Below are 24,107 nucleotides of genomic sequence, written 5' to 3'. Positions count from 1 at the left end.
AATAAATGCTCTTTTAATTACCAAATAAATGCTTTAACTAATGTCCAACTATATTTATCTTTGACTCAATGTAAAATAAACATGCAGGTGAAGGAATCAGATGTGGTTATCTCTACAGAAATCAGTTACTGCAACCCTCACCTCTCGGGGTGCTGAACAGACACTATAATGGGTTTCATGTGGAGTCCAGGACACAACCAAATACTGACCAATATGAAAAAATAAGTGGCAATTTAATGAACGGTAGGATATAGTTCCAAGGATAATTATGGATAAGAGGCCCTGCCTTGATTACAAGTCGGAATAAAAGTGGATTTTTAGAAGTAGACCATTAAGTAAAACTCTTGAGCAAGGAACTGTCTTCTTTGATTTCCTACTAAAAGTGAACAAAACAGCTTACATTTTGCAGGAACTCGCCATAAAAAAACTGTGATAAAATGGGACCATGAAGTCGTTGTTTAAGAAAATCCTCCACACTGCAGTCGGAGCAATCTCTGTGAACTGCAAGGCTGATTATGGCCTCTCTCTAGTTAAAACACTTGGTTTCTAACTGCAGTCAGATCATTTAGGCTCCTCAAGATTGGCCTGCAATGCCCTTCATGGTCTACCTGGCCTTCATGTCTCTCTCCAGCTTTGTCTTGCACAACTCCCCCCCACCACCGCAGACCCTGGCCCCTCATCTGATTCCCCCAACCTCAGGTGCCTGGGCTCAGACGTGCACTGGCTCCTTCCCAGGTAACCCCCAACTTCAGAAGGGCATTTGTTGACCCCATCTCCACCCTGCAAAAGGCCTTCCGAGCACCTTGTGCCTGTCTTCCATAGCTCTTGCATGCCGATACAGGCTGATCAAAAGCTTCACCTAGTGAGGGTATTTTCAACTAAGTTTTACTAAAAACTATAGGAAGTATCCCCTGATTAGCAAAAACAATTCCAAATAACTTTACTATAATTATTTTGGTTAAATTATGCATTTATAAATTTTAAAAATACCATACAGTTTTGATATCTAAATAAAATACAAATAATTCTTCTAAATTAGTTCAAAGTGATAGCCCAAAATAGCCCTAATTTTTTAATTTACTCCTTAGGGTTACACCAGTGAGAAACTACACAACCACTTAACCACATCTCCTCTCACCTGAGTCAAATCAATATAAAAATACTACATGAAAACTATACTTATGTTTTTCCAATATTAAAACATTTATTTTCTATAGGCTTTCTTGAGAATAAATATCCAAGGCTTTGAGATAACTCAGTGAAAATTAATATTTTAATAACCACTTAAAATCTTCACCCAGTACTCACATCCACGTTTGAAATTTAGGATACAGACATTTCCAATAGAAATTAAAAGCCAATGCCATTCACCTGATTCCAACAGAGTATGCAGGATGCTTGGTCAGTCAAAAACTTGGTCATACACACAAAGCAACTCTTGTTTGAAATGCTTAATGCCCATACAGTGGGAGGTCAAGGCACATAATTAGAAATTATTTATGGCTATGGGGTTTCCATTTGTTGTAACTTAGCTACATTATGCTATTCTTTTGCTTCAATAGCAAATACCTTATCTAGAAACACTTTAATGATAGAATAATATAAACCATAATACAATAAATACAGGTGACAAACGAAAAAACATACAGCCTATAAAGTGATGATAAAAGGAGCACTGGCCAAAAAGTCTAGAGATTTGAGGAAGGAAATTAACCTCTCTGGGTCTCAGGTTACTTGCTCAGCAGTTGAAAGGGATTCTTTCATTAGTCACTAAAATTTGGTTTTTTCAGATCCTTTTGGTGAAGACTTTATTTAAAATCCAGCCATGGGATCTAGAAGTCTCTCACATTTCTCACTGAATATAAATCTTCCTGGCTGGAGTATCTACGGTTTCATTCACATGTGGGGTACACAGTTAGTTAGTGTCTGGCCCCTCCACGCTCACCCCATGCCTCTCCCTCTCTGTCCTGACTCCCTAACCCACTCTGAACACCAGGTCACAGCCATACCAGTGCACACACGCTGGAACAGGGTACTGGGAGGACGGGTTTTTTGGATGTGTCTTCACATACACTGGCATCTGTACAGATACATAAAAGCTGAGGTTTTGATCTTGGGTAATACCATTAACAGAAAAAGAAATGGGAATGGGCAGCTATTTAGTAAGTAAAGAAGATGTAGGGTAAAAGTGGGGTCACACGTGTTGAGCTAAAAATGATAGCTTAATATACAAAGAAAGTGTCCAACAAGTGGAAACACAGTGCTAGAAATGGAAAGGCTGATAAACAGAGTAGCAGGTAGTGAGAGGCAGGTAAGATCACCTTCCAGTGAAACACTGACTAGGGACAATCTCAAAAGGACAATTCAGATGTGACTAATCCAAGTCGCTTCTCTTGATTCGCTTCTGAAGAACAGAAGCTACTTTTCTCTTACTTTTCCCCTCTAGGTTAGTCCTTCTTGCCAGTCGTTTAGTCAAGTCTTGACTATATTCCAGTGAGTTTTCTGGCTATCATTATTTTCTGCCATCTCCACTACCATATTCTGCAAAGAAGGAAGTCAAGGACAAATAAATAGGCACTAAAGGGAGAAGCCGTGGGTGTGCATAAGGGAGGTGGCTGGTGTTCTTCTAACTTGCAAAATCAAATAAAGAGATACTATCAGATTCTAACCCACCCAAGAACTCGCTGGCCTTGCAATCAGCTAGAAGGAAAAATAATAAATCATCCTGCTATGAAACAAACAAAACATTTTTCAAAGAAATGCTGGAAATTGAATACTTACTCCTGTGCTGACAAGAGACAACATGATTCTTTCATTTAAGGCTAATGTTTCTCCTTGTTTCATTTTGATCCTCTTCTTATCTAAGCATTTCATTGCATACCTAGAAACATAAATTTATTGAAAAATCTGTGCCGTAAATATATGTAGACTAATTTAAACAATATACGTCACACTGGGGCAAGTTTCTGAGCATTTAGGCCACGTTTAAAAGAAGCAGAGTAGTACCCAAGCGCCATGCAAGAAGTATTTTTATTTTGCATGTATTGTGAAAACAAAACCAAACAATACTTAAGATATTTGTATCATTAAATGGATAGAAGTCCCAGTTAAATAAATGATAAAGTAGATGGACACAAATAATTTTAGTATGACTAATAAGGGCATATGTATATATTTAGCAGCTAGGAATTGTGAATTCAGCAATGGTCAATATTTTTTTTTTTTTTTTTGAGACAGAGTCTCGCTCTGTTGCCCAGGCTGGCGTGCAGTGACACGATCCAGCTCACTTCAGGCTTCGCCTTCTGGGTTCACACCATTCTCCTGCCTCAGCCTCCCGAGTAGCTGGGACTACAGGTGCCCACCACCACGCCCGGCTAATTTTTTTGTATTTTTAGTAGAGACGGGGTTTCACCATGTTAGCCAGGATGGTCTCAATCTCCCGACCTCATGATCCACCCGCCTCAGCCTCCCAAAGTGCTGGGATTACAGGCGTGAGCCACTGTGCCTGACCAGCAGTGGTCAATTTTTATAAGAGTTTATAGAGGTTAAGAATCTAAAACAGTGATGATCAACAAAATGGAAAGGGAAGGCATGAATTCAAAAGAGCATGTCCTAAAATGCTATTTTATTGATTTATTTTTAATTTTGATATTTAAGTTATGACGTTTTAAATAATACAAAGAATCAATAAGATTTCTCTACTATCATTGAGGCAAGTCAATTGAGAAGAACCAATTGGCAACTTAAGATTTTCGAAAACCTGGAACAAACTCATATTAAGAAAATGCAGACAAGTTATATGGCATATTCTACAGAAAACAGGAAGCTTTTTTGGTAGGACAACAGAAGGCTAAAAGGGAATTCTTGCAAGTGTTTTCACACGTTTCACAGGCTGAAAGTTCTTGTGTATAACTCTAAATTCCCAGATGATGGACTACTTCCTTCAGCCGGGATCTGCAGCATGGACACTGTCTCAGTGTAGTAGGACACAGAAAATCTACCTTTTTCTTGTTGATCATAACTTACCATGTTTAAGTTATATAAAAACAAGATAAATGTTCAAATTTGGTGTTTTTATCCACTTTTCTAGGAGTTCTTATAACAAATCAATTGACAAGGCATTAATTTGCTTACATGTGGGATCAAATATTAGAAACATATGAAGTGATATGTTCTTTAAATATCTTACTTTTATTTAAAAGAATTTTCAAAATGTTTTACACTACCTCTATCACCACTCTCTTCCATGGTGGAGGTGATTTCTTTTCGGTTTTTTTCCTTTTTTTTTTTTTAAGAGATGGGGTCTCGTTCTGTTGCCCAGGCTGGGGTCCAGTGGGATGATTGTACCTCATTACAGCCTCAAACTCCTGGGCTCAAGCAATCCTCCCACCTCAGCCTACAGAGTAGCTGGAGCATAGTTGGGACTACAGGCACCTGTCACCACGCCCATCTAATTTAAAAAATATTATTTCTAGAGATGAGAGTCTCATTATGTTGTCTAAGCTGGTCTCGAACTCCTGTCCTCAAGCTATCCTCCTATTTCAGCCTCCTGAGTAGATGAGATTACAGGCATGAGCCACTGCACCTGGTGGTTTTTAATAAAACCTTTAGATTGCAGACCAAAGGAGATAGCACACAGGCCTCGGGCCTCTGGGAAGCAAGTGCATTCTTGGGCCTCTGTTTAGAAGTTATCAAAGAGCTATCTAAACAGGCTCCTAGGGGTGCACCTGGTGGTTCACTGATGGGCTCGCAGAGCCAGTGTGCATGCAACTGGTAGCCTGGTGACAGGAACAGACATGAGCGAGGGTTCATGGACCTTAAGACTTGACCCCTTTCTAGCTATATGGCTCCTGAGAAGTATCTACACTTGATCTATAGAATAGAAGAATATTTACTACCCACTGGCTATTTTTGAGAGTTATGTGAAATAGCAAATGTGTACAAAGAGGTAAGTTGATATTATTTACTTTTTTTTTTTTTTTTTTGAGACTGAGTCTTGCTCTGTTACCCAGGCTGAAGTGCAATGGTGCAATCTTGGCTCACTGCAACTTCCACCTCCCAGGTTCAAGCAATTCTCCTGCCTCAGCCTCCCGAGTAGCTGGGACTATAGGCACCCACCACCACTCCCAGCTAATATTTTGTATTTTTAGTAGAGACAGGGTTTCACTGTGTTAGCCAGGATGGTCTCGATCTCCTGACCTCGTGATCCGCCCACCTCGGCCTCCCAACGTGCTGGGATTACAAGTGTGAGCCACCGCGCCCGGCCAATATTATTTACTTCCATAACATCAAGTGTCTGACTAGATATTCTAAATACAATGATGAAGCAAAACTAGCAGAAATTAATGAACGGTGCCAAGCAATAAGTAGAGTATATAATTTAGGATCAAAAAGTCTACTGTGCAAGTACAGAATAAGAAAGAACTTTTCCATGAAAAAGTGACCAGGGTTGCAGAGGACTGTGTTTCAGTGAAAGTGACCAGGGTTGCAGAGGACTGTGTTTCAGTATACTCTTATTTCCTTGTACTTAACACACAATAAGCAGCCTTCTGAAAGCCTGACAATGTCTAATCTCATTTAATTCTCACAACAACTATTACTCCTAGTTTATAGACCAGGAGATGGAGGCATTGAGAGGTCCCAAACTTTGTCCAAGGCAGAAAGTGTGGAGGGTGAACCTGACGTAGCAGGTGTGATACCAGGACCCTTACTCCGGATCCCTAGGCTACATTGCTTGGGCACCAACCTAGACTTCAAAATCGTGAGTGCCAGGCATCAGGCTCGCCCTGCCCAGGCCCCCAAAGTAGAAAGACAACCAATGGGTACAAATTAACAAAGGTAAATTTCAGTCCCCAAAAAACATTTCATCCATTGGACCTGTCTGAGAACGTAAAGGACTTCCTGGCAAAGCCATCAGCTCCCAATCCCAGGAAGTGCCTGAGCAGAGGATGACCGGAGGCAGGCACTGAATTAGGGGGCCACAAACACCCCTTCTCCCATGGACTCACATACTTTATAACCAAGCCTCACACACTACACTACTCCACCAAGCCCACTGCTCTAACATGCCTGGCACTTAACCAAACTTGTAGTTCTGGGTCTATCAAATCATATTTTTCCACTCTCTTTTGCTTTCAGAAATATGTCTTAAACCACTTCTGTTAAAAAAAAAAAAATTTTCCCCCACACTTAAGAATTCCACCATTCACTTTCCAGAAGACCCTTCTACTCAGCTCAGATGCAGTTAGTTTCCGAATGCTGACCTCCCAGGAAAAACGTTAACCAAGGTGAGTGATGGAGCCCACAATCGGTGATCATTGTCCACAGGGCTTCCTCCTCTCCAGCACCCCAGCCACTGATCTAGGGAATCAGCATCTGAAATGCCACAACTGCTTATGCTTCATCGTCGGTGAGTCTTTATTTAAAAGAGAATGTCTCTCTTTTGCAAAGCGAACAATTCTTTGTCATGTGATCTGATGGGTAGGCTGAACGTAACATGCCACAGTTGTCAAGGATCCCTTCTAGTTCACCTCTGGCTCCCTGGCTCCCACCCACAGCCCGCACCATCTTGGGCACAGGATACAAGGTTATTGTTGAACTTCCCATTTGGCCCTAAGAGGTGGAGGTTCCAGCTTATTGCTCTCATTCCCCATGCTTAACAAAATACAGCTTTTTTTTTTTTCGAGACACAGTTTTGCTCTGTTGCCCAGGCTAGAGTGCAGTGGCGAACTCCGCTCACTGCAAGCTCTGTCTCCTGGGTTCACGCCATTCTCCTGCCTCAGCCTCCTGAGTAGCTGGGACTACAGGCGCCCGCCACCGCGCCGGGCTAATTTTTTGTATTTTTGGTAGAAACGGGGTTTCACTGTGTTAGCCAGGATGGTCTCGATCTCCTGACCTCGTGATCCACCCGCCTCCGCCTCCAAAAGTGCTGGGATTATAGGCATGAGCCACCACGCCCGGCCTACAGCTTATTTCTTTTGGAGGTAAAGTACTTCAAAAGAAATGTCACAGGCTTCCACATTTCTCTATAGGAATTTTCTTTTCATGCAAATATTAAAATCTTAATAGTGCCAGTAAAACATAAGAGCATTGAAAGCTTACATTTTTCCAGTGTCTGCTTTCCTGCAACCATAAACTTCCCCGAATCCTCCTCGTCCAATAATCCTATGCACACTGAACTCATTCATGGTCAACTGGGAAATCCAAACACAAAATGAAAACGTTAAGATTACACAAAGCTATGGTGTTTTAAAGATTTTTTCAGGCAAAACATAGACAGTAATTAAAATAGCAATCTGACTTAGGGATCTATCCTTTTCATGACTGAGTCTTTAAGCTGAAGGATGAGATGCCCCAGGGGTGGCAAGACTTTTGACAGCCTCCCTCAGCTCCACCTCCAGGATAAACGAGGCACCAAATGGAGGCACAAGGGAAGATGATGGAGTGGAACCAAGCCGAACTGTTTCTCCACTCTCACAAATCCCAGATTACAATATGTATACCTTGAAGACAAGTGAATGTGAAATGCCTAATCAAGATGAAAAGCAGCCTTAGCTACTCTGAAGCCTAATGTTTGGGAACAATCCAATGCTTCTGAGAACTGTCAAGAGTTGAAAAATGAGAGTCCATGTCAGGGGCATCTATGTGTTCATGATACGAGGCCATATGATCAGGAAACCCAACAGATGCAGGCCACGTGAATTTGTTATTGATAACATCAGTGAATAGAGAGGACTCATGCTGACCATGTGAGCGTGAAACAAGGCTAAATGTGAGTAAAGGATATACAGAGGCTGTATTCATAAGCACTTTCCTTCAGTCAATAATATCTCAGTAATGCCCCACTTCATCATTAGATTTAATAATGTTAAATGGCACAAAGACAGATAGTGAATCTGACATTTCACGTAAGAGGCCATAAGACAATAGCAAGTACCTACTACTTTACATATCCTGGCAAATTAAGGGTGGGATTCTTTAAGGGTTCCCCTAAACAACCTTAAAACATCATATAGAAACCTGCGTTTGGGCCACAGACTTCACGTTTGATTCTCAGAGTCCACAAGGACACAGAGTCTCCCGAGGCTGAAGCGTATGAAAGACCCAGAGCAGATATAAGGGGTTTTTAGAGTATGTGTTATTGCCTCTTGCTTCTAAATCCTTCCAGGAAATATGATGGAAAAGGAGGTTAGAAATTAAAAAAAAAAAAAAGATCATTTCTTGGCCTTTTAGAGAAGATCAAGTATTTTTAAAAAAACAAAACTCCTGCCAGGTGCAGTGGCTCATGCCTGTAATCCCAGCACTTTGGGAGGCCGAGGCGGGCGGATCATGAGGTCAGGAGATCGAGACCATCCTGGTCAACACGGTGAAACCCCGTCTCTACTAAAAAATACAAAAAATTAGCCGGGCGTGGTGGCGGGCGCCTGTAGTCCCAGCTACTTAAGAGGCTGAGGCAGGAGAATGGTGTGACCCGGGAGGCGGAGGTTGCAGTGAGTGGAGATCGCGCCACTGCACTCCAGCCTGGGCGACAGAGGGAGACTCGTCTCAAAAAAAAAAAAAAAAAAAAAAAACTCCTCTTCCAACAATACCATTCAAGTAAAAATCTCAAAAAAAAAAAAAAAAAAAAAAAATTCCAGTTGATTGTTTTGCCCAACTGCAAGCCTACGAGAAGGGAGACTGTAAAACAGAAGGTAAGAAAGACTGTGTGAAGAAATGTGTGCATTTTCAAATTGCAATAAGGATGATGCAATAAGAATTACTGAAATTGAAAACCTAAAGTAGATGAAACACTAAGGAGATGACGTGTTAGAACGTGGCCTGTATTGGAAGATTGCTTTTAACACTCTCAAAATGATAAAAAAGAAGATGAAGCCTTGGTCTGATAAAAGATGTCATCATTTTCATTATGATACTCAATTTGTATTATTACGTCTAATAGTAAGAAAAAGAAAAGGAACTCTACCAGAATGGCAGAAGGCAAGGACATGAAGGAGTTATATTAAGTAAAAGTTTTGTATTTTTACTACTATTTTTGTTAAAGAGTCAATTGCCTCTTAAAATATCCTTTCTTACATAAACAAGCACATTCTCATATGAATATGAAAAAGAATTAAAGCTTCTATTGTTTATAAGGAAACATGGGAGGGTGAATGCTTAGTACTTAAAGCTGTAAGACAGACATCTGTTTGGGCAGTGGACCCTGTGGACATCTGTTTGGGCAGTGGACCCTCTGGGAGTACGTTCCAGAATCAAGTATTTTCTCATGAGGTTAAGCCAGAGAAGTTTTTATTTAAAAAAACGAAAAAAGAAAAAGATGATACTCACATGGATATTTAATTCAACGTTTTTCCACTGACAAAATCTAGTGAACTTGTCACTAAAAGAGAATAAAATAATTACTAGAAAGTTAAATATCAAATTAACTGGATTTACAAAATGACACCATAAGACAGACTAGAACGGCATTACTTGGGTTGCTTATCAAAAAAGTAAGTTTTCTGAAACCCTTTTTCACAGAGCATTCACCAGTATTCACGGCTTTATTTCATGATTCAAATGAAAGATTTCATGTTTCTTGTTTAATTGTCATAAGCTATGGTAACACTTTTATCTGAATCAGCAGAGTCCAATACGGAGATGATATGAACGACATATATAATGTAATTTTAATAATATACTTTATGTAACCCAATATATTAAAAATTCTTTCAACATGAAATCAATATAAATTAATGAGATATTCTACATTCTTGTTACTATATTAAATCTTTGAAATCTGATGTGTATTCTGCACTTAAAAGCACATTTTAATTTAGACTCCTCACATTTGAAGTGTTCAATAGCTGTATGTGGCTACTGGCTACCACATTGGACAGCCATGGCTTTTAAAGCACAGCTCTAAGACAAAAAATTAATGTTTACAAATAATTCTAAGAGTAGCCATGTGCCAAGCCTGCTCATGTATTCCTCCTACAGACTCTACAGCCAGGTACTATTATGATCCCCATTTTACAGCTGAGGAGACCAAGGCATCAAAATGTTCAGATGCTTGGCCAAGGTCACACAGTGACAGAGTGGGAGAGTGGAATTTGAACCCAGACCAATAGAATCTAGTGTATCATCTTAATCAAGATTCAGTACTGCCTCTCAAAGACACAGGTAGTATAGAAGAGAAACCCTCAGACTAGAATCCTAAGAGGCAATAGGTTCACCACACTGACATGCTCCCACAATTCACTCAACTGCTTGATGAGTGTTTTCTTTATCCATGAGGAAAAAGATATATCCTGTATCTATTTAACAAAGACATTTTGATTATGTTTTTTATTAATGAGCAATATATCTGTAAGGTGGGTTTTTTGTTTTTGTTTTTGTTTCTTTGAGACAGAGTCTCGCTCTGTCGCCCAGGCTGGAGTGCAGTGGCGCCATCTCGGCTCACTGCAAGCTCCGCCTCCCGGGTTCATGCCATTCTCCTGCCTCAGCCTCCCGAGTAGCTGGGACGACAGGCGCTCGCCACCACGTCGACTAATTTTTTGTATTTTTAGTAGAGAGAGGGTTTCACCGTGGTCTCGATCTCCTGCCCTTGTGATCCGCCCGCCTCGGCCTCCCAAAGTGCTGGGATTACAAGCGTGAGCCACCACGCCCGGCCTGTTTTTTGTTTCTGTTTTTGTTTTTGTTTTGAAATGGAGTCTTGCTATGTCCCCAGACTGTAGTGCAGTGGCGCGATCTCAGCTCACTGCAAACTCTCCCTCCTGGGTTCATGCCATTCTCCTCCTGCCTCAGCCTCCCCAGTAGCTGGGACTACAGGCGCCCGCCAACACGCCCGGCTAATTTTTTTTTTTTTTTTGTATTTTTAGTAGAGACGGAGTTTCACCATGTTAGCCAGGATGGTCTCTATCTGCCCGCCTCGGCCTCCCAAAGTGCTGGGATTACAGGCGTGAGCTACCCTCCCGGCCAGCTGTTTGTTTTTTAAACTACTTTCAAAAGAAATGCATTCTAGATTGAATACTTCTTAAAAGTAGAGAACATTCTGGTGATGGTTGGATCTCATTTTGCCCCTGGCATGATTCCTTACACAGATACAGGATTCAGGGAGAGAGGGAGGAAGGGAAGAAGGGAGTTACAGGTAATATTAGCATCATACTGGAATGCCTTAAAGACATCCAAATATCACAGTTCCCTAGGGGCTTCATTTAATGAGCTTTACAATTTTTTTTTTTTTTCTTTTGGAGACAGGGTTTCACTCTGTGTCCCAGGCTGGAGTGCAGTGGTGCAATCCTAGGTTGCTACAACCCTCAATTCCTAGGCTCAAGTGATCCTCCCACCTCAGCCCCCCAAGTGGCTAGGACTACAGGCACACACCACCGCACTGAGCTATTAGTTTGTAATTTTTATTTTTGAAGATAGTGGGTGTTGCTATGTTGTACAGGCTGGTGTCGAAGTCCTAGCCTGAAGCGATCCTGCTGCCGCAGCCTCCCAAAGTGCTGGGATTACAGGGGCGAGCCACCACACCCAACCAATAGACCTTTTAAAAAATAAGGATCTTTAACATATTCCTGAGGCTAATAATCAAATTAAAAATCAAAAGCAGAGGAATAGTTGCAATTACAATGGCATCTTTTTTTCAATGAATCTAAAATGACTCACAAAGAGTGTTTCACTGATCCTCCTAACATGTCTAATGAAGTTGGTAAATTAAAATTGTGTTTTGAGAGTTTCTAAGAGTTATTTCAACCTATTTTTTAGAAGTATGGTGCATGCAAAAGGCAAAACCACATTTGGGTGCACTCCCATTTATAAATCTATGACTGGTCTTTGAAATGCACTTGGTTTGTGAGGCTAGCTTGTACTCTCTTTTCTCACAGATTCTGGAGTCCAGAGCTGGTGACAGGGGATGGAAATCTGACACATTTTACAACTAGCTGAGGAGGGTTAACAAACAAGAAAGAGAGAAGTGCCTGCATATTTTGCCCACTAAGAACGGATTTGCTGTAACAAGTTCCTCTTTAGGAAGTACAGACGGCCCTGAGTATCTAGGCTCAGTCCTGTCTCCACGGGGGTTATTTGAGTGCTATTCCCAATCAATGCCTGGTTACTGAGTGGGACACTTTTGACAGGAGGGGAACTGTGACAAAGGAAAGAGCCCAGACAATGATAGGGCTTCAGGTAGCTAGAGCCCTTGCAAATGACTTAAAAGGATCTTGGAGAGAAGATCAGAGGTTAAAGACATCGAAACGCCTGGGATGCAGTAAGGGTGGAGTAGAAGTGTTTTTAACTCTGATTCCTGACTCAGTCATTGTCCTGCTGAGCAACTGAAGTTCACTGCCTGAATGAGGCGCATAGCTCTCAACGAGAAGAGGGAAAGCCTGCACTGCCCTCTCCAATTCTGCCTCACCTGGAACTCAGCCCCACAGCCCTGCTTGGACCTCAAGGAAGGTCGGAAGACATTGCACATATCCCTGCATTGCTGATGGCTCCCTCTTTACCATCAGACTCAGGGTGGTCATGGAAAAATCGCCTTTTCCATGGGGCCCTTCGTGTGCCCAGTCCCAATGAGGTCAAAGGCTACATGACCATATTGATGGAGTCCCTGTGCTTTTCAAAATCAAAGCTCCAAACTTATCACCTGATATGATTTTTTTTTCTAATTTGATGGAAATTAACAAATCCACTTTAAAAATAATTTATTTACAGAAAATTGTAATGGCTGCAGAAAATCCCGTGTGCCTGCTTGCCTAAAATGCAAACAGCATCGTTTGCATTTACTGAGAGGATATGAAATGACTGGCACAATGAGCGAAAATCACTGTATCTGTGAGCCTGGTTTCAAGTGAAAGGATGCATGGCAAAGTTATAAAATATCCATGGGAGAACCTCTTCCCCACTTTTAATTACCTTCCCCTCTCTCCCTTCTCTCCTAAGGATCACACAAAGTTAGGTTTACCCAAGAGTTGGGAAAGGTCAGATTTTAGGACCAGCAGCCATGGAGATGGCCCAGGACTTGGCTGCAACTCAGCCCTGAGCCGGCAGCCCACCCTCTCCGTTTGATGCTGGCACTTTTTGGCAGAGTTCCTGCTACTACTCAGAAAAGTACAATCGTCTGTAAGAATATTAGTTTCCCAACATATTGACTCTACTCCAGGATACAATTACCTCTTGAACTCCAATAGAATTGCAACACAACTTTCTTTTTAATTGCTTTAGTTCTGTGAATATGTGGTGAAGAAAACTACAGTAAAGTAGCATTTGTTCTTAAAGTGCAATTACTGAGCAGCTGCAGAAAGCTCTAGCATGAGATATCATCATCATGTATATTGTCTAGAAATTAGCCAAGCTGATAAAGTCAGTGCCAATGCAGATTCTGTTTTAGAAGGTCCAATTTCAGTGGTGCATTGTCACAGAAACATACTCAAAAAACGGAAGAATTGACCAGTAGATCTATAGTTTGAGTAACCAAGGGACATATTAGGTATTTAATGCCATACACAATCATAAACAGGCATTGACCTATGTCCTTAAATTCTACTCTTACATAAAGAATCAAGTACAGGCTTGTCCTACTTTGGGAGACATGTTTCCAAAATCCAAGCAAATGAATCAGATAAATTATAGTCAAGTTTGTATTATTAGCAAAGGTCTCCCAGTAAGATACTTTTTAAAATTGAGGTTCCTCAGTGTGTATTTTAGACTCTATTGAAGCTAAGAAATTGAAGGTCAAAGAGATGTTATGATAGACAAACCCTAAAATTATAATGTAAAGTACTGAGGAAGCAGTTTAACTCAAAGCCTGGCACATCGTACATGGTCAATGAATACTTGCTGAATGATTAACACACATTTTTTTTTTTTTAATTTATTATACTTTAGGTTTTAGGGTACATGTGCACAATGTGCAGGTTTGTTACATATGTATCCATGTGCCATGTTGATTTCCTGCACCCATTAACTCGTCATTTAGCATTAAGTATATCTCCTAATGCTGTCCCTCCCCCCTCCCCCCACCCCACAACAGTCCCCGGAATGTGATGTTCCCCTTCCTGTGTCCATGAGTTCTCATTGTTCAATTCCCACCTATGAGTGAGAACATGCGGTGTTTGGTTTTTTGTCCTTGCGATAGTTTACTGAGAATGATTTTTCCAGTTTCATCCATGTCCCTACAAAGGACACGAACTCATCATTTTTTATGGCTGCATAGTATTCCATGGATTAACACACATTTTAAAGTCAGCATTTATGGCATAAGATGAGGTACACATACACTATAAAAAATTGTGTGTATATATATGCATAAAGTTTCATACCTTTCCATAAATTTTTGAAAAATGTCACCTCGAAGGCTTTCACAAATTTCTTCTATGTATGGCTGGAAGAGATGGAAAAGAAATTCCACACTGAATGAATTGGAATGTATCAAAAAAACACAAACCAATGAGACTCAGGTTAAGCGAAGTTCCCAATTATGCACTCCCCATAGCATCGTGTCTGGTACCCGCCTTTCTCCGTGCCTGTCTAATATTCACTAATGGATTCATCAATATTTATCTACACCACTTGATTCTATGAAGACACAGACAGGTCTGCCCTGTTTGCCACTATATTCCTAGTACCTAATATGACTCCTGGCAAGTCACAGACACTTCTTACATGAGCAGGGCTCGCTTCATGGAGGTGTGACTCAGAAAAGCCTGGTGCTGGGTTTAAAGCTCTGTTGTTGCCATTTCGAAATTCTTAATCATTTTTGTATGAGGAGCGCTGCGTTTTCACGTTGCACTGGGCCCCACAAGTTATGTGGCACAACTTGTAAGCTAATAAAAGCATCTGTAATCTGTACTGAGTTTTAAAAACTCAAAGCTAATAGGTCCATGTAGTGAAAATTTTTTTTAATTCGCTATTTTATTTATTGATTTTCTATCTCTTAGATACATAGAGAAAACCACAGGGGAGAGTTGATCCAATCCCACTCCTCATCTTACAGGTAAGGCTACCAGACTGCAGGCAGGTACACTCCCAAGGTCTCTGAGAAGGTCCATGGCTAAACTGGGGTTAAGGCAAGGGCTGCTAGTTCACATGCACAGCGCTCTTCCTCTCATGGAGAACAACTACCATCTACTTCAACTTCATGCCACTTTACCCATTACTGAATAAACAGCATCAGCTTTCCTTTTCCATGTGATGAACTTTTGAAATCAAGAACTATAAAAGTATAAAGTGACAATATTTCACAGTTCAGCCCAGAGTCAATTAGATAGTTTTGGGAAACATTTTGGCACCCTCAGCTCATTGAATGATCCAAATTTAACCTTTTTTTTATGTCTTCATAGATCATCCTGAAAGTTTACAAAAAAAAAATAAAAGAAAAACTACATCATGGAACAGTACAAACCAAGTGACGAGAATAGGAAGTCTGCAGAAGCCACAGGAACCAAACATGGGCTGGGAGGCAGCTGCAGTCCTTCTGGGAGCCTTGCTTCCTGCAAGCAGAAAGGACGCTAGCCTGGTGGGCAACGCGGGGTAGGGGACACTGGTGGGGGGTGAGCCAGTCTACGCCAACTTGCAGAACTATCCCTGTCCTGGGGAAGGCACTGGAGCTAGTTGCGAAAACCATATGGACTTTGTCCCCTTTGTGGTGAAAGAGGAAGCTAAATTATCTCTCTCTGAAGTTCCTTCCAGCTCTGAAATCCTATGATTCCAGGAAACACACAACATCTATCTTAGCCAAGTCCTCGACAAGTCTCAAGAGGTTCAAAAGAGTCAAGAGACGAAATAGATTCAAATGTCCAAAGATCTAAGAAAAGGCTACATTTATAGATCACAGATTTTTCTATTTATAAAAGCTATTACGTCAATTAATATTTTTCTTTCATATTTTATCAAACATCCCTACTTTCTGCTAATAAAAAGATGAGTGTCACTGGGAATTCCTAAGACTACACAGAATCTACCATGCTGCCACTTTTCAACAGAAGGAACTGCAACAGGCTTGCTAAGGAGTATGAAAGCCAGAGTTCAACAGTGAGATGAGGAGCAGACTACTTTCCCTCTCTGATCCTCAGTTCCCTTAATCTGTAAAAGAGAACAGTCGTATCTAAGTTGCAAGGCTGTCGTGAGAATTTGGTAAGATTCAGAATACTGAGAGCCGAGCTCAGGGCCCAGTGCAGTTTAGAAGCACTCAAGCACAAGCCAGGGCCCCTCCCAAGCCCGCCACCAACGGACCTATGCACTTACCTCTAAAGGCAATCTTACAACAAAAAGAATTTAATAAAAAGCATTTGTATTTACTTTAAAAACAGTTTTGTTTTACTATGAACTTCAACTGACTTTACTGGTTAATGTACCTCTGTAAACAGGACATTCAGACATGTACCTTTTACTTATACTTTAGTCATTATGCTCTGATGGTACATAATACATAGAATTGCATTAATGTACTCCTTATTTTAATAAACTTTATAATATTTTCTTCACTTCTGAAATAAGAATAATACCCATTCTATATCTGTTTAGCCAGAAAATTATTTTGACTATTTTTTTAATGAACAAAACAAATCAATAAAGTGTTTTTTAAAAGATATATGAAAGAAATTGCTTCTAAATGAATGTTTTTTGAAGGTATGAAAGAATCCTAGTGGTCTTTGTATCTCAACTGGAACAATTTTTTTCAATGTTATTTATGTTATAGTAGAAGCTAAAATCAGATTTGTAAAACCCATGTATTATGAGGTATAGTTTAGCAATGTTAAATGTAATTGACCATAAGGCTGTCTACGTACCATGGCAAAGTCAGATGAAAACTGAAATTCTGACACTCAAATATCATGGAGACAACAAAAAGCAGATATTGACACTGTACTTGCTGACTGTAAGATGTGTGATAATAGCTAACATTTGTGGAGCACAGTGATAGGCGGGCCTCGTACAAAGCAACCCGTGTGCACCCTTCTCACTGAATCCTCAAGACCTCCATTTGAGGGAGAGCACAGTGTCATTTCCACTTTACAGATGAGAAAACTGAAGTTAGGAAGGTGGAGAAGCTTACCCAAGGTCCTCCAGCTACGGCCCTGGGACTCAAAGCCAGGTCAGGTCAATGAATTTCATAACCCAAGCTTATAACCCACTACGATCCAGACAGGTATTACATTTTATGAAAGTCCATCTAATTATTGTCACAGAAAGGTAACACCCAATTTGTTACTATCTAAATATGCTCTAAGAGCCAAATCAGTATTTGCTCTGCTGAATAATCAAATACATTTTGCATAAACACCATCATAAGATGCCAAAGTTGGCCGGGCATGGTGGCTCATGCCTGTAATCCCAGCACTTTGGGAGGCCAAGGCGGGCGGATCACGAGATCAGGAGATCGAGACCATCCTGGCTAACACGATGAAACCCCATCTCTACTAAAAATACAAAAATTAGCCGGGTGTGGTGGAGGGCGCCTGTGGTCCCAGCTACTTGGGAGGCTGAGGCAGGAGAATGACGTGAACCCGGGAGGCAGAGCTGGCAGTGAGCCGAGATCGTGACACTGCACTCCAGCCTGGGTGACAGAGCGAGACTCTGTCTTAAAAAAAAAAAAAAAAAAAAAAAGGTGCCAAAGTCAACTTACCTCCCTTTATAAATGACCAACTTATCCAGGAAAAAGATGAGTTGATTATTTTCACTTATTAAAACCATTATATTAATGACATTCTTTTCTATTTCTTGTAATTCATAGAAACATGAAAAGCACTTTATTCACTGGAGAATCTGACTGTCCTTGTAAACCACTGCCACCTCTATAAAAAACACAGGATGGAAAAGGCTTTTGGGAGGAAGTGAAACCATCTCATCTAAAGAATGCCAAATATATAGGCCTATTAGTTGGGAATTTGATTTCCCAAGTCTTGTCATTTAAACCTATATGATGGTATTGTGTTCAAGATATGAACAGCCAAGGTAAAATACAATTTCCCATGACTCAAAGATCACTCAAACATCTCCTCCTGAATCTTGAAAATAAATTGTATTTCCCCGAGAGGATAATCACAGCAAGTATCAACAGCCTTGCACTACAAAATAAATCTTGTAGAGTCTTTGCTCATCACAGGTGCTAGAATGTCAAATGGGCAAAAACTTTCTTCTCTGATGTCTTATCTTGACTGATTTCTAGAACATAATGTTACTACAAAGCTCTAATGGCCTTTTTCAGAAAAGGCTTTAGGAAGCACGTTGGTAGAAGGACACTTTGCAATGGGAAGATAAGCGATAATAAACTCAAATAGTCCCAGACAAAGCTCCAGAATAGAACACAGTCTTTACAAAGCAAGTCCTCTAGTGTAATTGCACATGCAAAAAGAATGTCACCAAGGCCAAGTGTTAAGCAAATATTATCTATTTATTTTGGAATAATTTTATCTTACCTGAAAAAGAGTTGATGTCACTTGTTTCTTGGATAAATGACTTTGTACATGTTCTACAGCTTGCTTTGAGAAAGGCTGTCAAAAGTCAAAAATAATATTTTTAAGTAATAAAATGTAACAAATCTGTGTATGTTATATAATATCACAACAGATAAATTTAACACAGCAATTACTAAACAGTAACCTACGGTAATTATATTAACAAACATTCTTTAAAAATCTGTTGAGTATTTATAGGCAATCCCAGCAAATGCTTGCTCCTCTGGGCATCCAGTTCTTAGATACATGCCCAGAAGAATGACCATGCAGGGGCTGACATTATGCAATTCCAGAAGGGTTCAAGATCACTCTGATAAGAAAGTGTAAAGAATCCTATTATCAGGTCAAGTGCACTGGCTCATGCCTATAATCCCAGCACCTTGGGAGGTCGAGGCAGGAGGATCGCTTGAGCCCAGAAGTTCACGATCAGCCTGGGCAACATAGTGGAACCTCATTTCCATAAAGATAAAAATAAAAATAAAAAAAATGAGCCAGGCATGCTGGTGTGCGCCTGTAGTCCTAACTACTCTGAAGGCTGAGATGGGAGGATTGTTTGGGCCCTAAATGCATACATTCATCAACGAACTGATAATGGGGTTGTAAAAATGTAAAATTTCCATCAAATAAGAGAAAATACACAAAAATACCCCTAAGAATTAATGTCAGGATTACAAAGTCAAGCCATAGTGGTAAAAGGCTCTAAGTTAAGGAAAGTCTTACTGTAACCACAGCGAGGGGAACTAGGGCAAAAACAATGGAGCTCCCTCTGATAAAAATTAAAATGGTATCCTCCCCTCTCCAAACTTCAAATTGTGTCTTCTTTAATAATGCACAAGAAGAAGAAAGGCTTAAAAGTACCATCATACAAACAAACACGCTCTAAACTGCTGAACTACATAAAAACTAAGTTTATGGAGGCTTTCCCATTGAACATCTGGCATTCTTCAAGGGTTCAGTCCTTCCCTACTGAGGCAGCAAAGCATGGAGTAGCAACAATTAGTCCTAGGCCCAGAAATTCCTTCATCAAGCCAGGTGGGTCCAAGGAACAGAGCAGTGCATGCCACAAGAAAGAGACGTCCTCTTTAGCCACAGTTATGCAAATGTCAGCAAGAACTGTAAATAAACAATGAATACAGAAGCACCAAAATACACCATTGCCATAACCAGTGCTGTTCAATAGGACTTGCTACGACAATGGGAGAATTGTGTATCTGTGCCATCCAATACAAAAGCCACTAGCCCCATATAACCACTGAGTACTGGAAACGTGGCTCATGAGGAACTGAGGTATTAAATTTTTACTCCCATTTGACTTTAGTTAATTTAAAGTTAAATGTAAATTGCCACATGCAGCTAGTGGCTGCTGCTTTGATATAGCAGGCCAGGACTGTCAGGCCACCCTTTGGAAAACATTCCTAATGTAGAGATATTACATGGTAAATGTCCTTCCAGTTACTCCTGGTAGAATAATTTCCTAATAACCTAGTTTATCCTAATGACCAAGTTAGATTGTTTATCTTATCTACAAGGAAAAAAAAATTACAACTGCTATTGAACTATTAATGGACAAAATTAACATAATGATTATAAGCCACCTTATTCATTCAAAGAGACCATTTAAAATTTATATTTATCAATAGTTGATTAGCTTAATTGTTAAAGTATAGCTCATTTTAAAATAATAAAGCTTAATTTCCTTTAGAATGTCTTGAATTGAGACTTTTTCTTCAGTTGATCTAAATTAGCGATTTTATTTCATTGATTTTTGCAGCGAAAGTATCAGCTTTTGGAAATAAACTAAGCTTACACGAAGCAACACACGTCGTGGCAATATTACCAGGAAACAAACAACAAAGCAGAAGAAATAAGTTCCACCCCAGGCCTGCATTTTTCAACTTTAAACACCTTTCTACTGTTTTACTTTCATTCTGGAAACACTGAACAGGGTCCCTTATTCATCAGTATTAAAGTAACAGAGTAAGAAGAAATACTTACATGTGAACAGGAAAGAAGTTCCTTCATGATGTAGGCATCATAAATTTGTCGACTTCTGCAAAGGCGGTCTTCCTCATTATCAAGTTTTTCATATTCTTTTATCTAGGTTTTTTAAAGTTATCATTGTTAGGTTATATCTTCCTGGAAACTTGCCTTATTAAAATATATTACTGGCCCAGGCAGAAACCACTTGCACATGAGATAAAGCAAATTACTGAACTGGCTATTCCACAGGAAACAGCTACTTCTAATGTTGTAATAATGAACTTGGAATAATTTAAATTCAACTAGAAACATACAAGTGGATTTTTTCCCTATGATGACTCTCATCACTTAAATGTAGAAACATAATATTAGGAAACACACACTGCCATGGTTACAATTATCTTACAATACACGAGCCATAGACCATGCATCCTTGCCAATTCTCCTCTTCAAAGCACAAATCATTTCAATTTGGCTGTAATTCAGTTCTAGGAGTTATGATAGGGAATGTTCTCACTCAACTACAGTGTTCCAAAACTACAAGGAGGAAAAAAATATATTGCCAGAATTCCTGCAAAGAGATTTTTCAAAAATCAACTAAAGCAATTAAGTATTATAGAAAGGAATTAACCCACAGATAAAAGCATTGGCTTTTCAGGTTGGAACCTCAGCTGCACTATACAAGTATTAACAGACAGGTGACTTCAAATCGTGTATTTTGCTGTATTCAGCAAAGGTAACCTGGTTGGTGTTAAAAATGACTAAATGATGAAACTGTGCTTTAGAAATATTTGCCTTATGTGGAAATGGCTCCCAATGCTCTAACCTGATAACAGAAGGTCCTGGACCTCAGAATTGTTCCCAATTTATTTACAGAAATACTTTTAATCCAAAAGACAAGAAGAGAATGAAAACATACATGAAATATGAAGCTCAGAGGGAGACTGTCACAAAGATCTTCACTATAATGACTGATTAGTACATATGACTTCCTCTCACAAACTAAATAGAAATAAAGGTTACCTTTTACCTTATAGTATGGCTTTCACAGTTTTGAAATCAAAACCAGCAAATCCTATTTATTAGATTCCTAATAAAGATAAGGGCACAGTCATGCAGGTGAGGGAAAAAAGGTACATGAAACACTGAGGTCTCATATGAGTCATATGAGGGCTAGCCGGTTCACACGCTGAGAAATCACCAGGAACATCTCAATTGTCCTGAAAGATCATCAGTGTTACACTGTGATGGCTGAAATTCACATGGAGTCTTCTTGAAGAAGACAATAAAACCTGACATAAAGGCAGGCCGACTGGGGAAGGCTGATACTCTATCCAACAGGAAAAGACCATCTTTATGAAGAATCAGTCCAGTAATGTCAACATAGCCAAAAGACCAGGGCTTAACCATTCTAAGTCAATTCAGGAGAACAAGTCTAACATGTCCAAGTGCCATATCAGATGTGAAAATGGTAGCTGCAAAGTAACAGAAGCCAGATACCAAAATCCGAAGGAGAGTCGGAAAATAAATCAAAGATTTGTGGCTTGGTTGATTCCTTTTGTTGTATTTTGCTTTAGGCAAATCCAAAGGTTAATGCCAGAATGCTAGGATAAAATGGTAGACTATCACTAAACCAAAGGCAAAAGTTTCTGCCTCTACATAAGAACAGCCTCAAGGGATAATAAGACTTCATGGAATGATGATCCTTGAAAACAAGTGTAATGAAATTTAAGTCTATGTTCCAAGAAGCCTACAAAGCAAATTGACACCTGGTTAAACAAATGCTCATTCTATGGAAGTTCCTTCCCATGAACAGCCAAATCCCATCATTTCTGGGTAAATGATGCTCTGAACCACAACACTGTCTTGACTAAGAGCCTTGTGACTTCTAAGCTCCAACTTGACAACAGGAAAGGTAACTCTTGGTATGCAAAATAAGAGCCTAAAGCATCTGTGGCTATAATTTGGTATTCGCTTTCTATAATCAGTAAGAACACTGATTAAAGACCATGCAGTCGACTACCAATAGCTCTAAACAGACGTCCTATTGCAACATATACATAGCAAATGCCATCTCTGATCCCGGAAGTTTGGTTGTCCAGGTAACCTGGGCAGGAAGAGGTCTAAGTTCAAGGTGAAAAGTCTTCCCTACTGCAGGATAGAAACACTATCATCAATAATAAATATTCACAGACCTGTAGTCCCTTTCTGCTTTGGTGGTTACACAGCTCCCAGGTGAACTGGAAGCCTAAATAACCTGAGCCCTAAGAGCAAGCACTTTTGGTCCACAGGTGTCATAGTCTCTGCCTCTGCGCCCACCCTTTGTTCCACCACCATTGCAGTGAGATGGTCTAGTGAAGTCATCTCTGCCTGGCCCAATCCAAGGCTCTCTCTTTTGTCCTTCACCTTATTGACTTCTCAGCAGCATTCAACTCAGTTGTCCACTGATGCCTTCTTTGAAACTTTCTTCTCTGACTTCTGTGACCTATCCTCTCCAGGCTTCTCTTTCTTGGTCTCCTTTGGCAGTCCCTCTCCTCTGCTTGACTTCCAAATCCTGAACTGCCTCAGAGCATGGTGCTGGGGGCACCCCTTCTTCACCAGCTAAGTTCTCCCTAGGTAAAGCTATGTAGTCCCACAGTTTCAAATATCGATTACATTCTGATGACTAAGTCTGGATCTCTAGGACTCCTGAGCTCCAGATTCTAAATATCTAACTATCTATTTGACATTTCCAGTTGAATATCTAGAAAGCATCTCAAATTTAACACGTCTAAATGAAACCCTTAACTTCCACATCCTCTGTACTCCAGCCAAATGGGCTCCTCTCCCAGTCTTCTTTATCAAAAAAATGAGTAAAATCATCCTCCCAGTTGCTTAAGCCAAAAAATGAATAATCATAATGATTCCACTCTTTTGCCACGCCCCTGCCACCACCACCCCCTACATTCAATTCATCAGCAAATCACGTTTGCTTTATATTCAAAATATAACACAAATTCAGGCTCTGCTTCTGGTAAGAACCAATTAATTCCTAACAGAACAATCCTCCTGAGATAACAACTAAAATTCTGGACACATATAGACAATAAGCACTGAAGAGTGACCAAAGGAACACAGAGAATGGAAAAGGGCATCCAACAGAAACTGTAAGAATATAAAGAGCCACAGAAGGAATGCTCCAAAATTCTATGTATAAATCCAGTCAAAATCCCTGGTGGGCCCCATAATGACACATGAGCATGGCAGACCCTAAGCAGCCTAGCTAAGCCTTAAAGAACTGAGCAAGATTCATCTTCCACCACTGCAGAGAGGACAGGGCTCAGAGTTTGAGTAAGCCAAGTTAACTGTATTCTTCAACGAACAGATGAAAAAATCCACATGCCTTGGAGGAGCATAACAGAGTTTAGAGTATCCACAATATATCAATCACATGTTCAAGATACAAGCTAAAATTATTCTACAGATGAAGAAACAGAAAACGTGACCCATATGCAAGAGGACAAACCATCAATGAAAACCAATCCAAGATAGCCCAGATGTTAGAATTATCAGACAAGGATTTTAAAGCAGCTATTATAACTGGACGTAACAGAAAGGATGTTAACAGAAAATATTCATGTAACGAATAAAAAGATAGGAAATAGCAGCAGAAAATAACTATGAAAAGAACCAGATAAAAATGTCAGAAGT

At 40.0% G+C, this 24,107-nt stretch overlaps 1 protein-coding gene across 4 annotated transcripts in view; it reads right to left on the bottom strand.

Moving 5' to 3' along the window:
• The window catches only part of GRK3 (G protein-coupled receptor kinase 3), a 146,697-nt gene that overhangs the window by 46,779 nt on the left and 75,811 nt on the right, over positions 1-24,107 (bottom strand). For 3 of the 4 annotated variants that reach the window (XM_032139579.2, XM_032139581.2, XM_058431685.1), the window contains 6 exons: positions 20,433-20,534; positions 18,399-18,473; positions 14,301-14,362; positions 9,325-9,376; positions 7,102-7,193; positions 2,782-2,881 (listed from right to left, as the gene is read on the bottom strand). In XM_032139579.2, coding sequence (XP_031995470.1) covers positions 2,782-2,881; positions 7,102-7,193; positions 9,325-9,376; positions 14,301-14,362; positions 18,399-18,473; positions 20,433-20,534 — 483 coding nt within the window. The remainder of the gene's footprint in view (positions 1-2,781; positions 2,882-7,101; positions 7,194-9,324; positions 9,377-14,300; positions 14,363-18,398; positions 18,474-20,432; positions 20,535-24,107) is intronic. The other variant, XM_058431684.1, reaches the window with a different exon arrangement.

This window comes from Hylobates moloch, unplaced genomic scaffold, assembly GCF_009828535.3.
Source record: "Hylobates moloch isolate HMO894 unplaced genomic scaffold, HMol_V3 SCAFFOLD_19, whole genome shotgun sequence".
Lineage (NCBI taxonomy): Eukaryota > Metazoa > Chordata > Mammalia > Primates > Hylobatidae > Hylobates > Hylobates moloch.
Note: the sequence above shows the minus strand (reverse complement) of the source record. Positions and strands in the feature narration are given on the sequence as shown.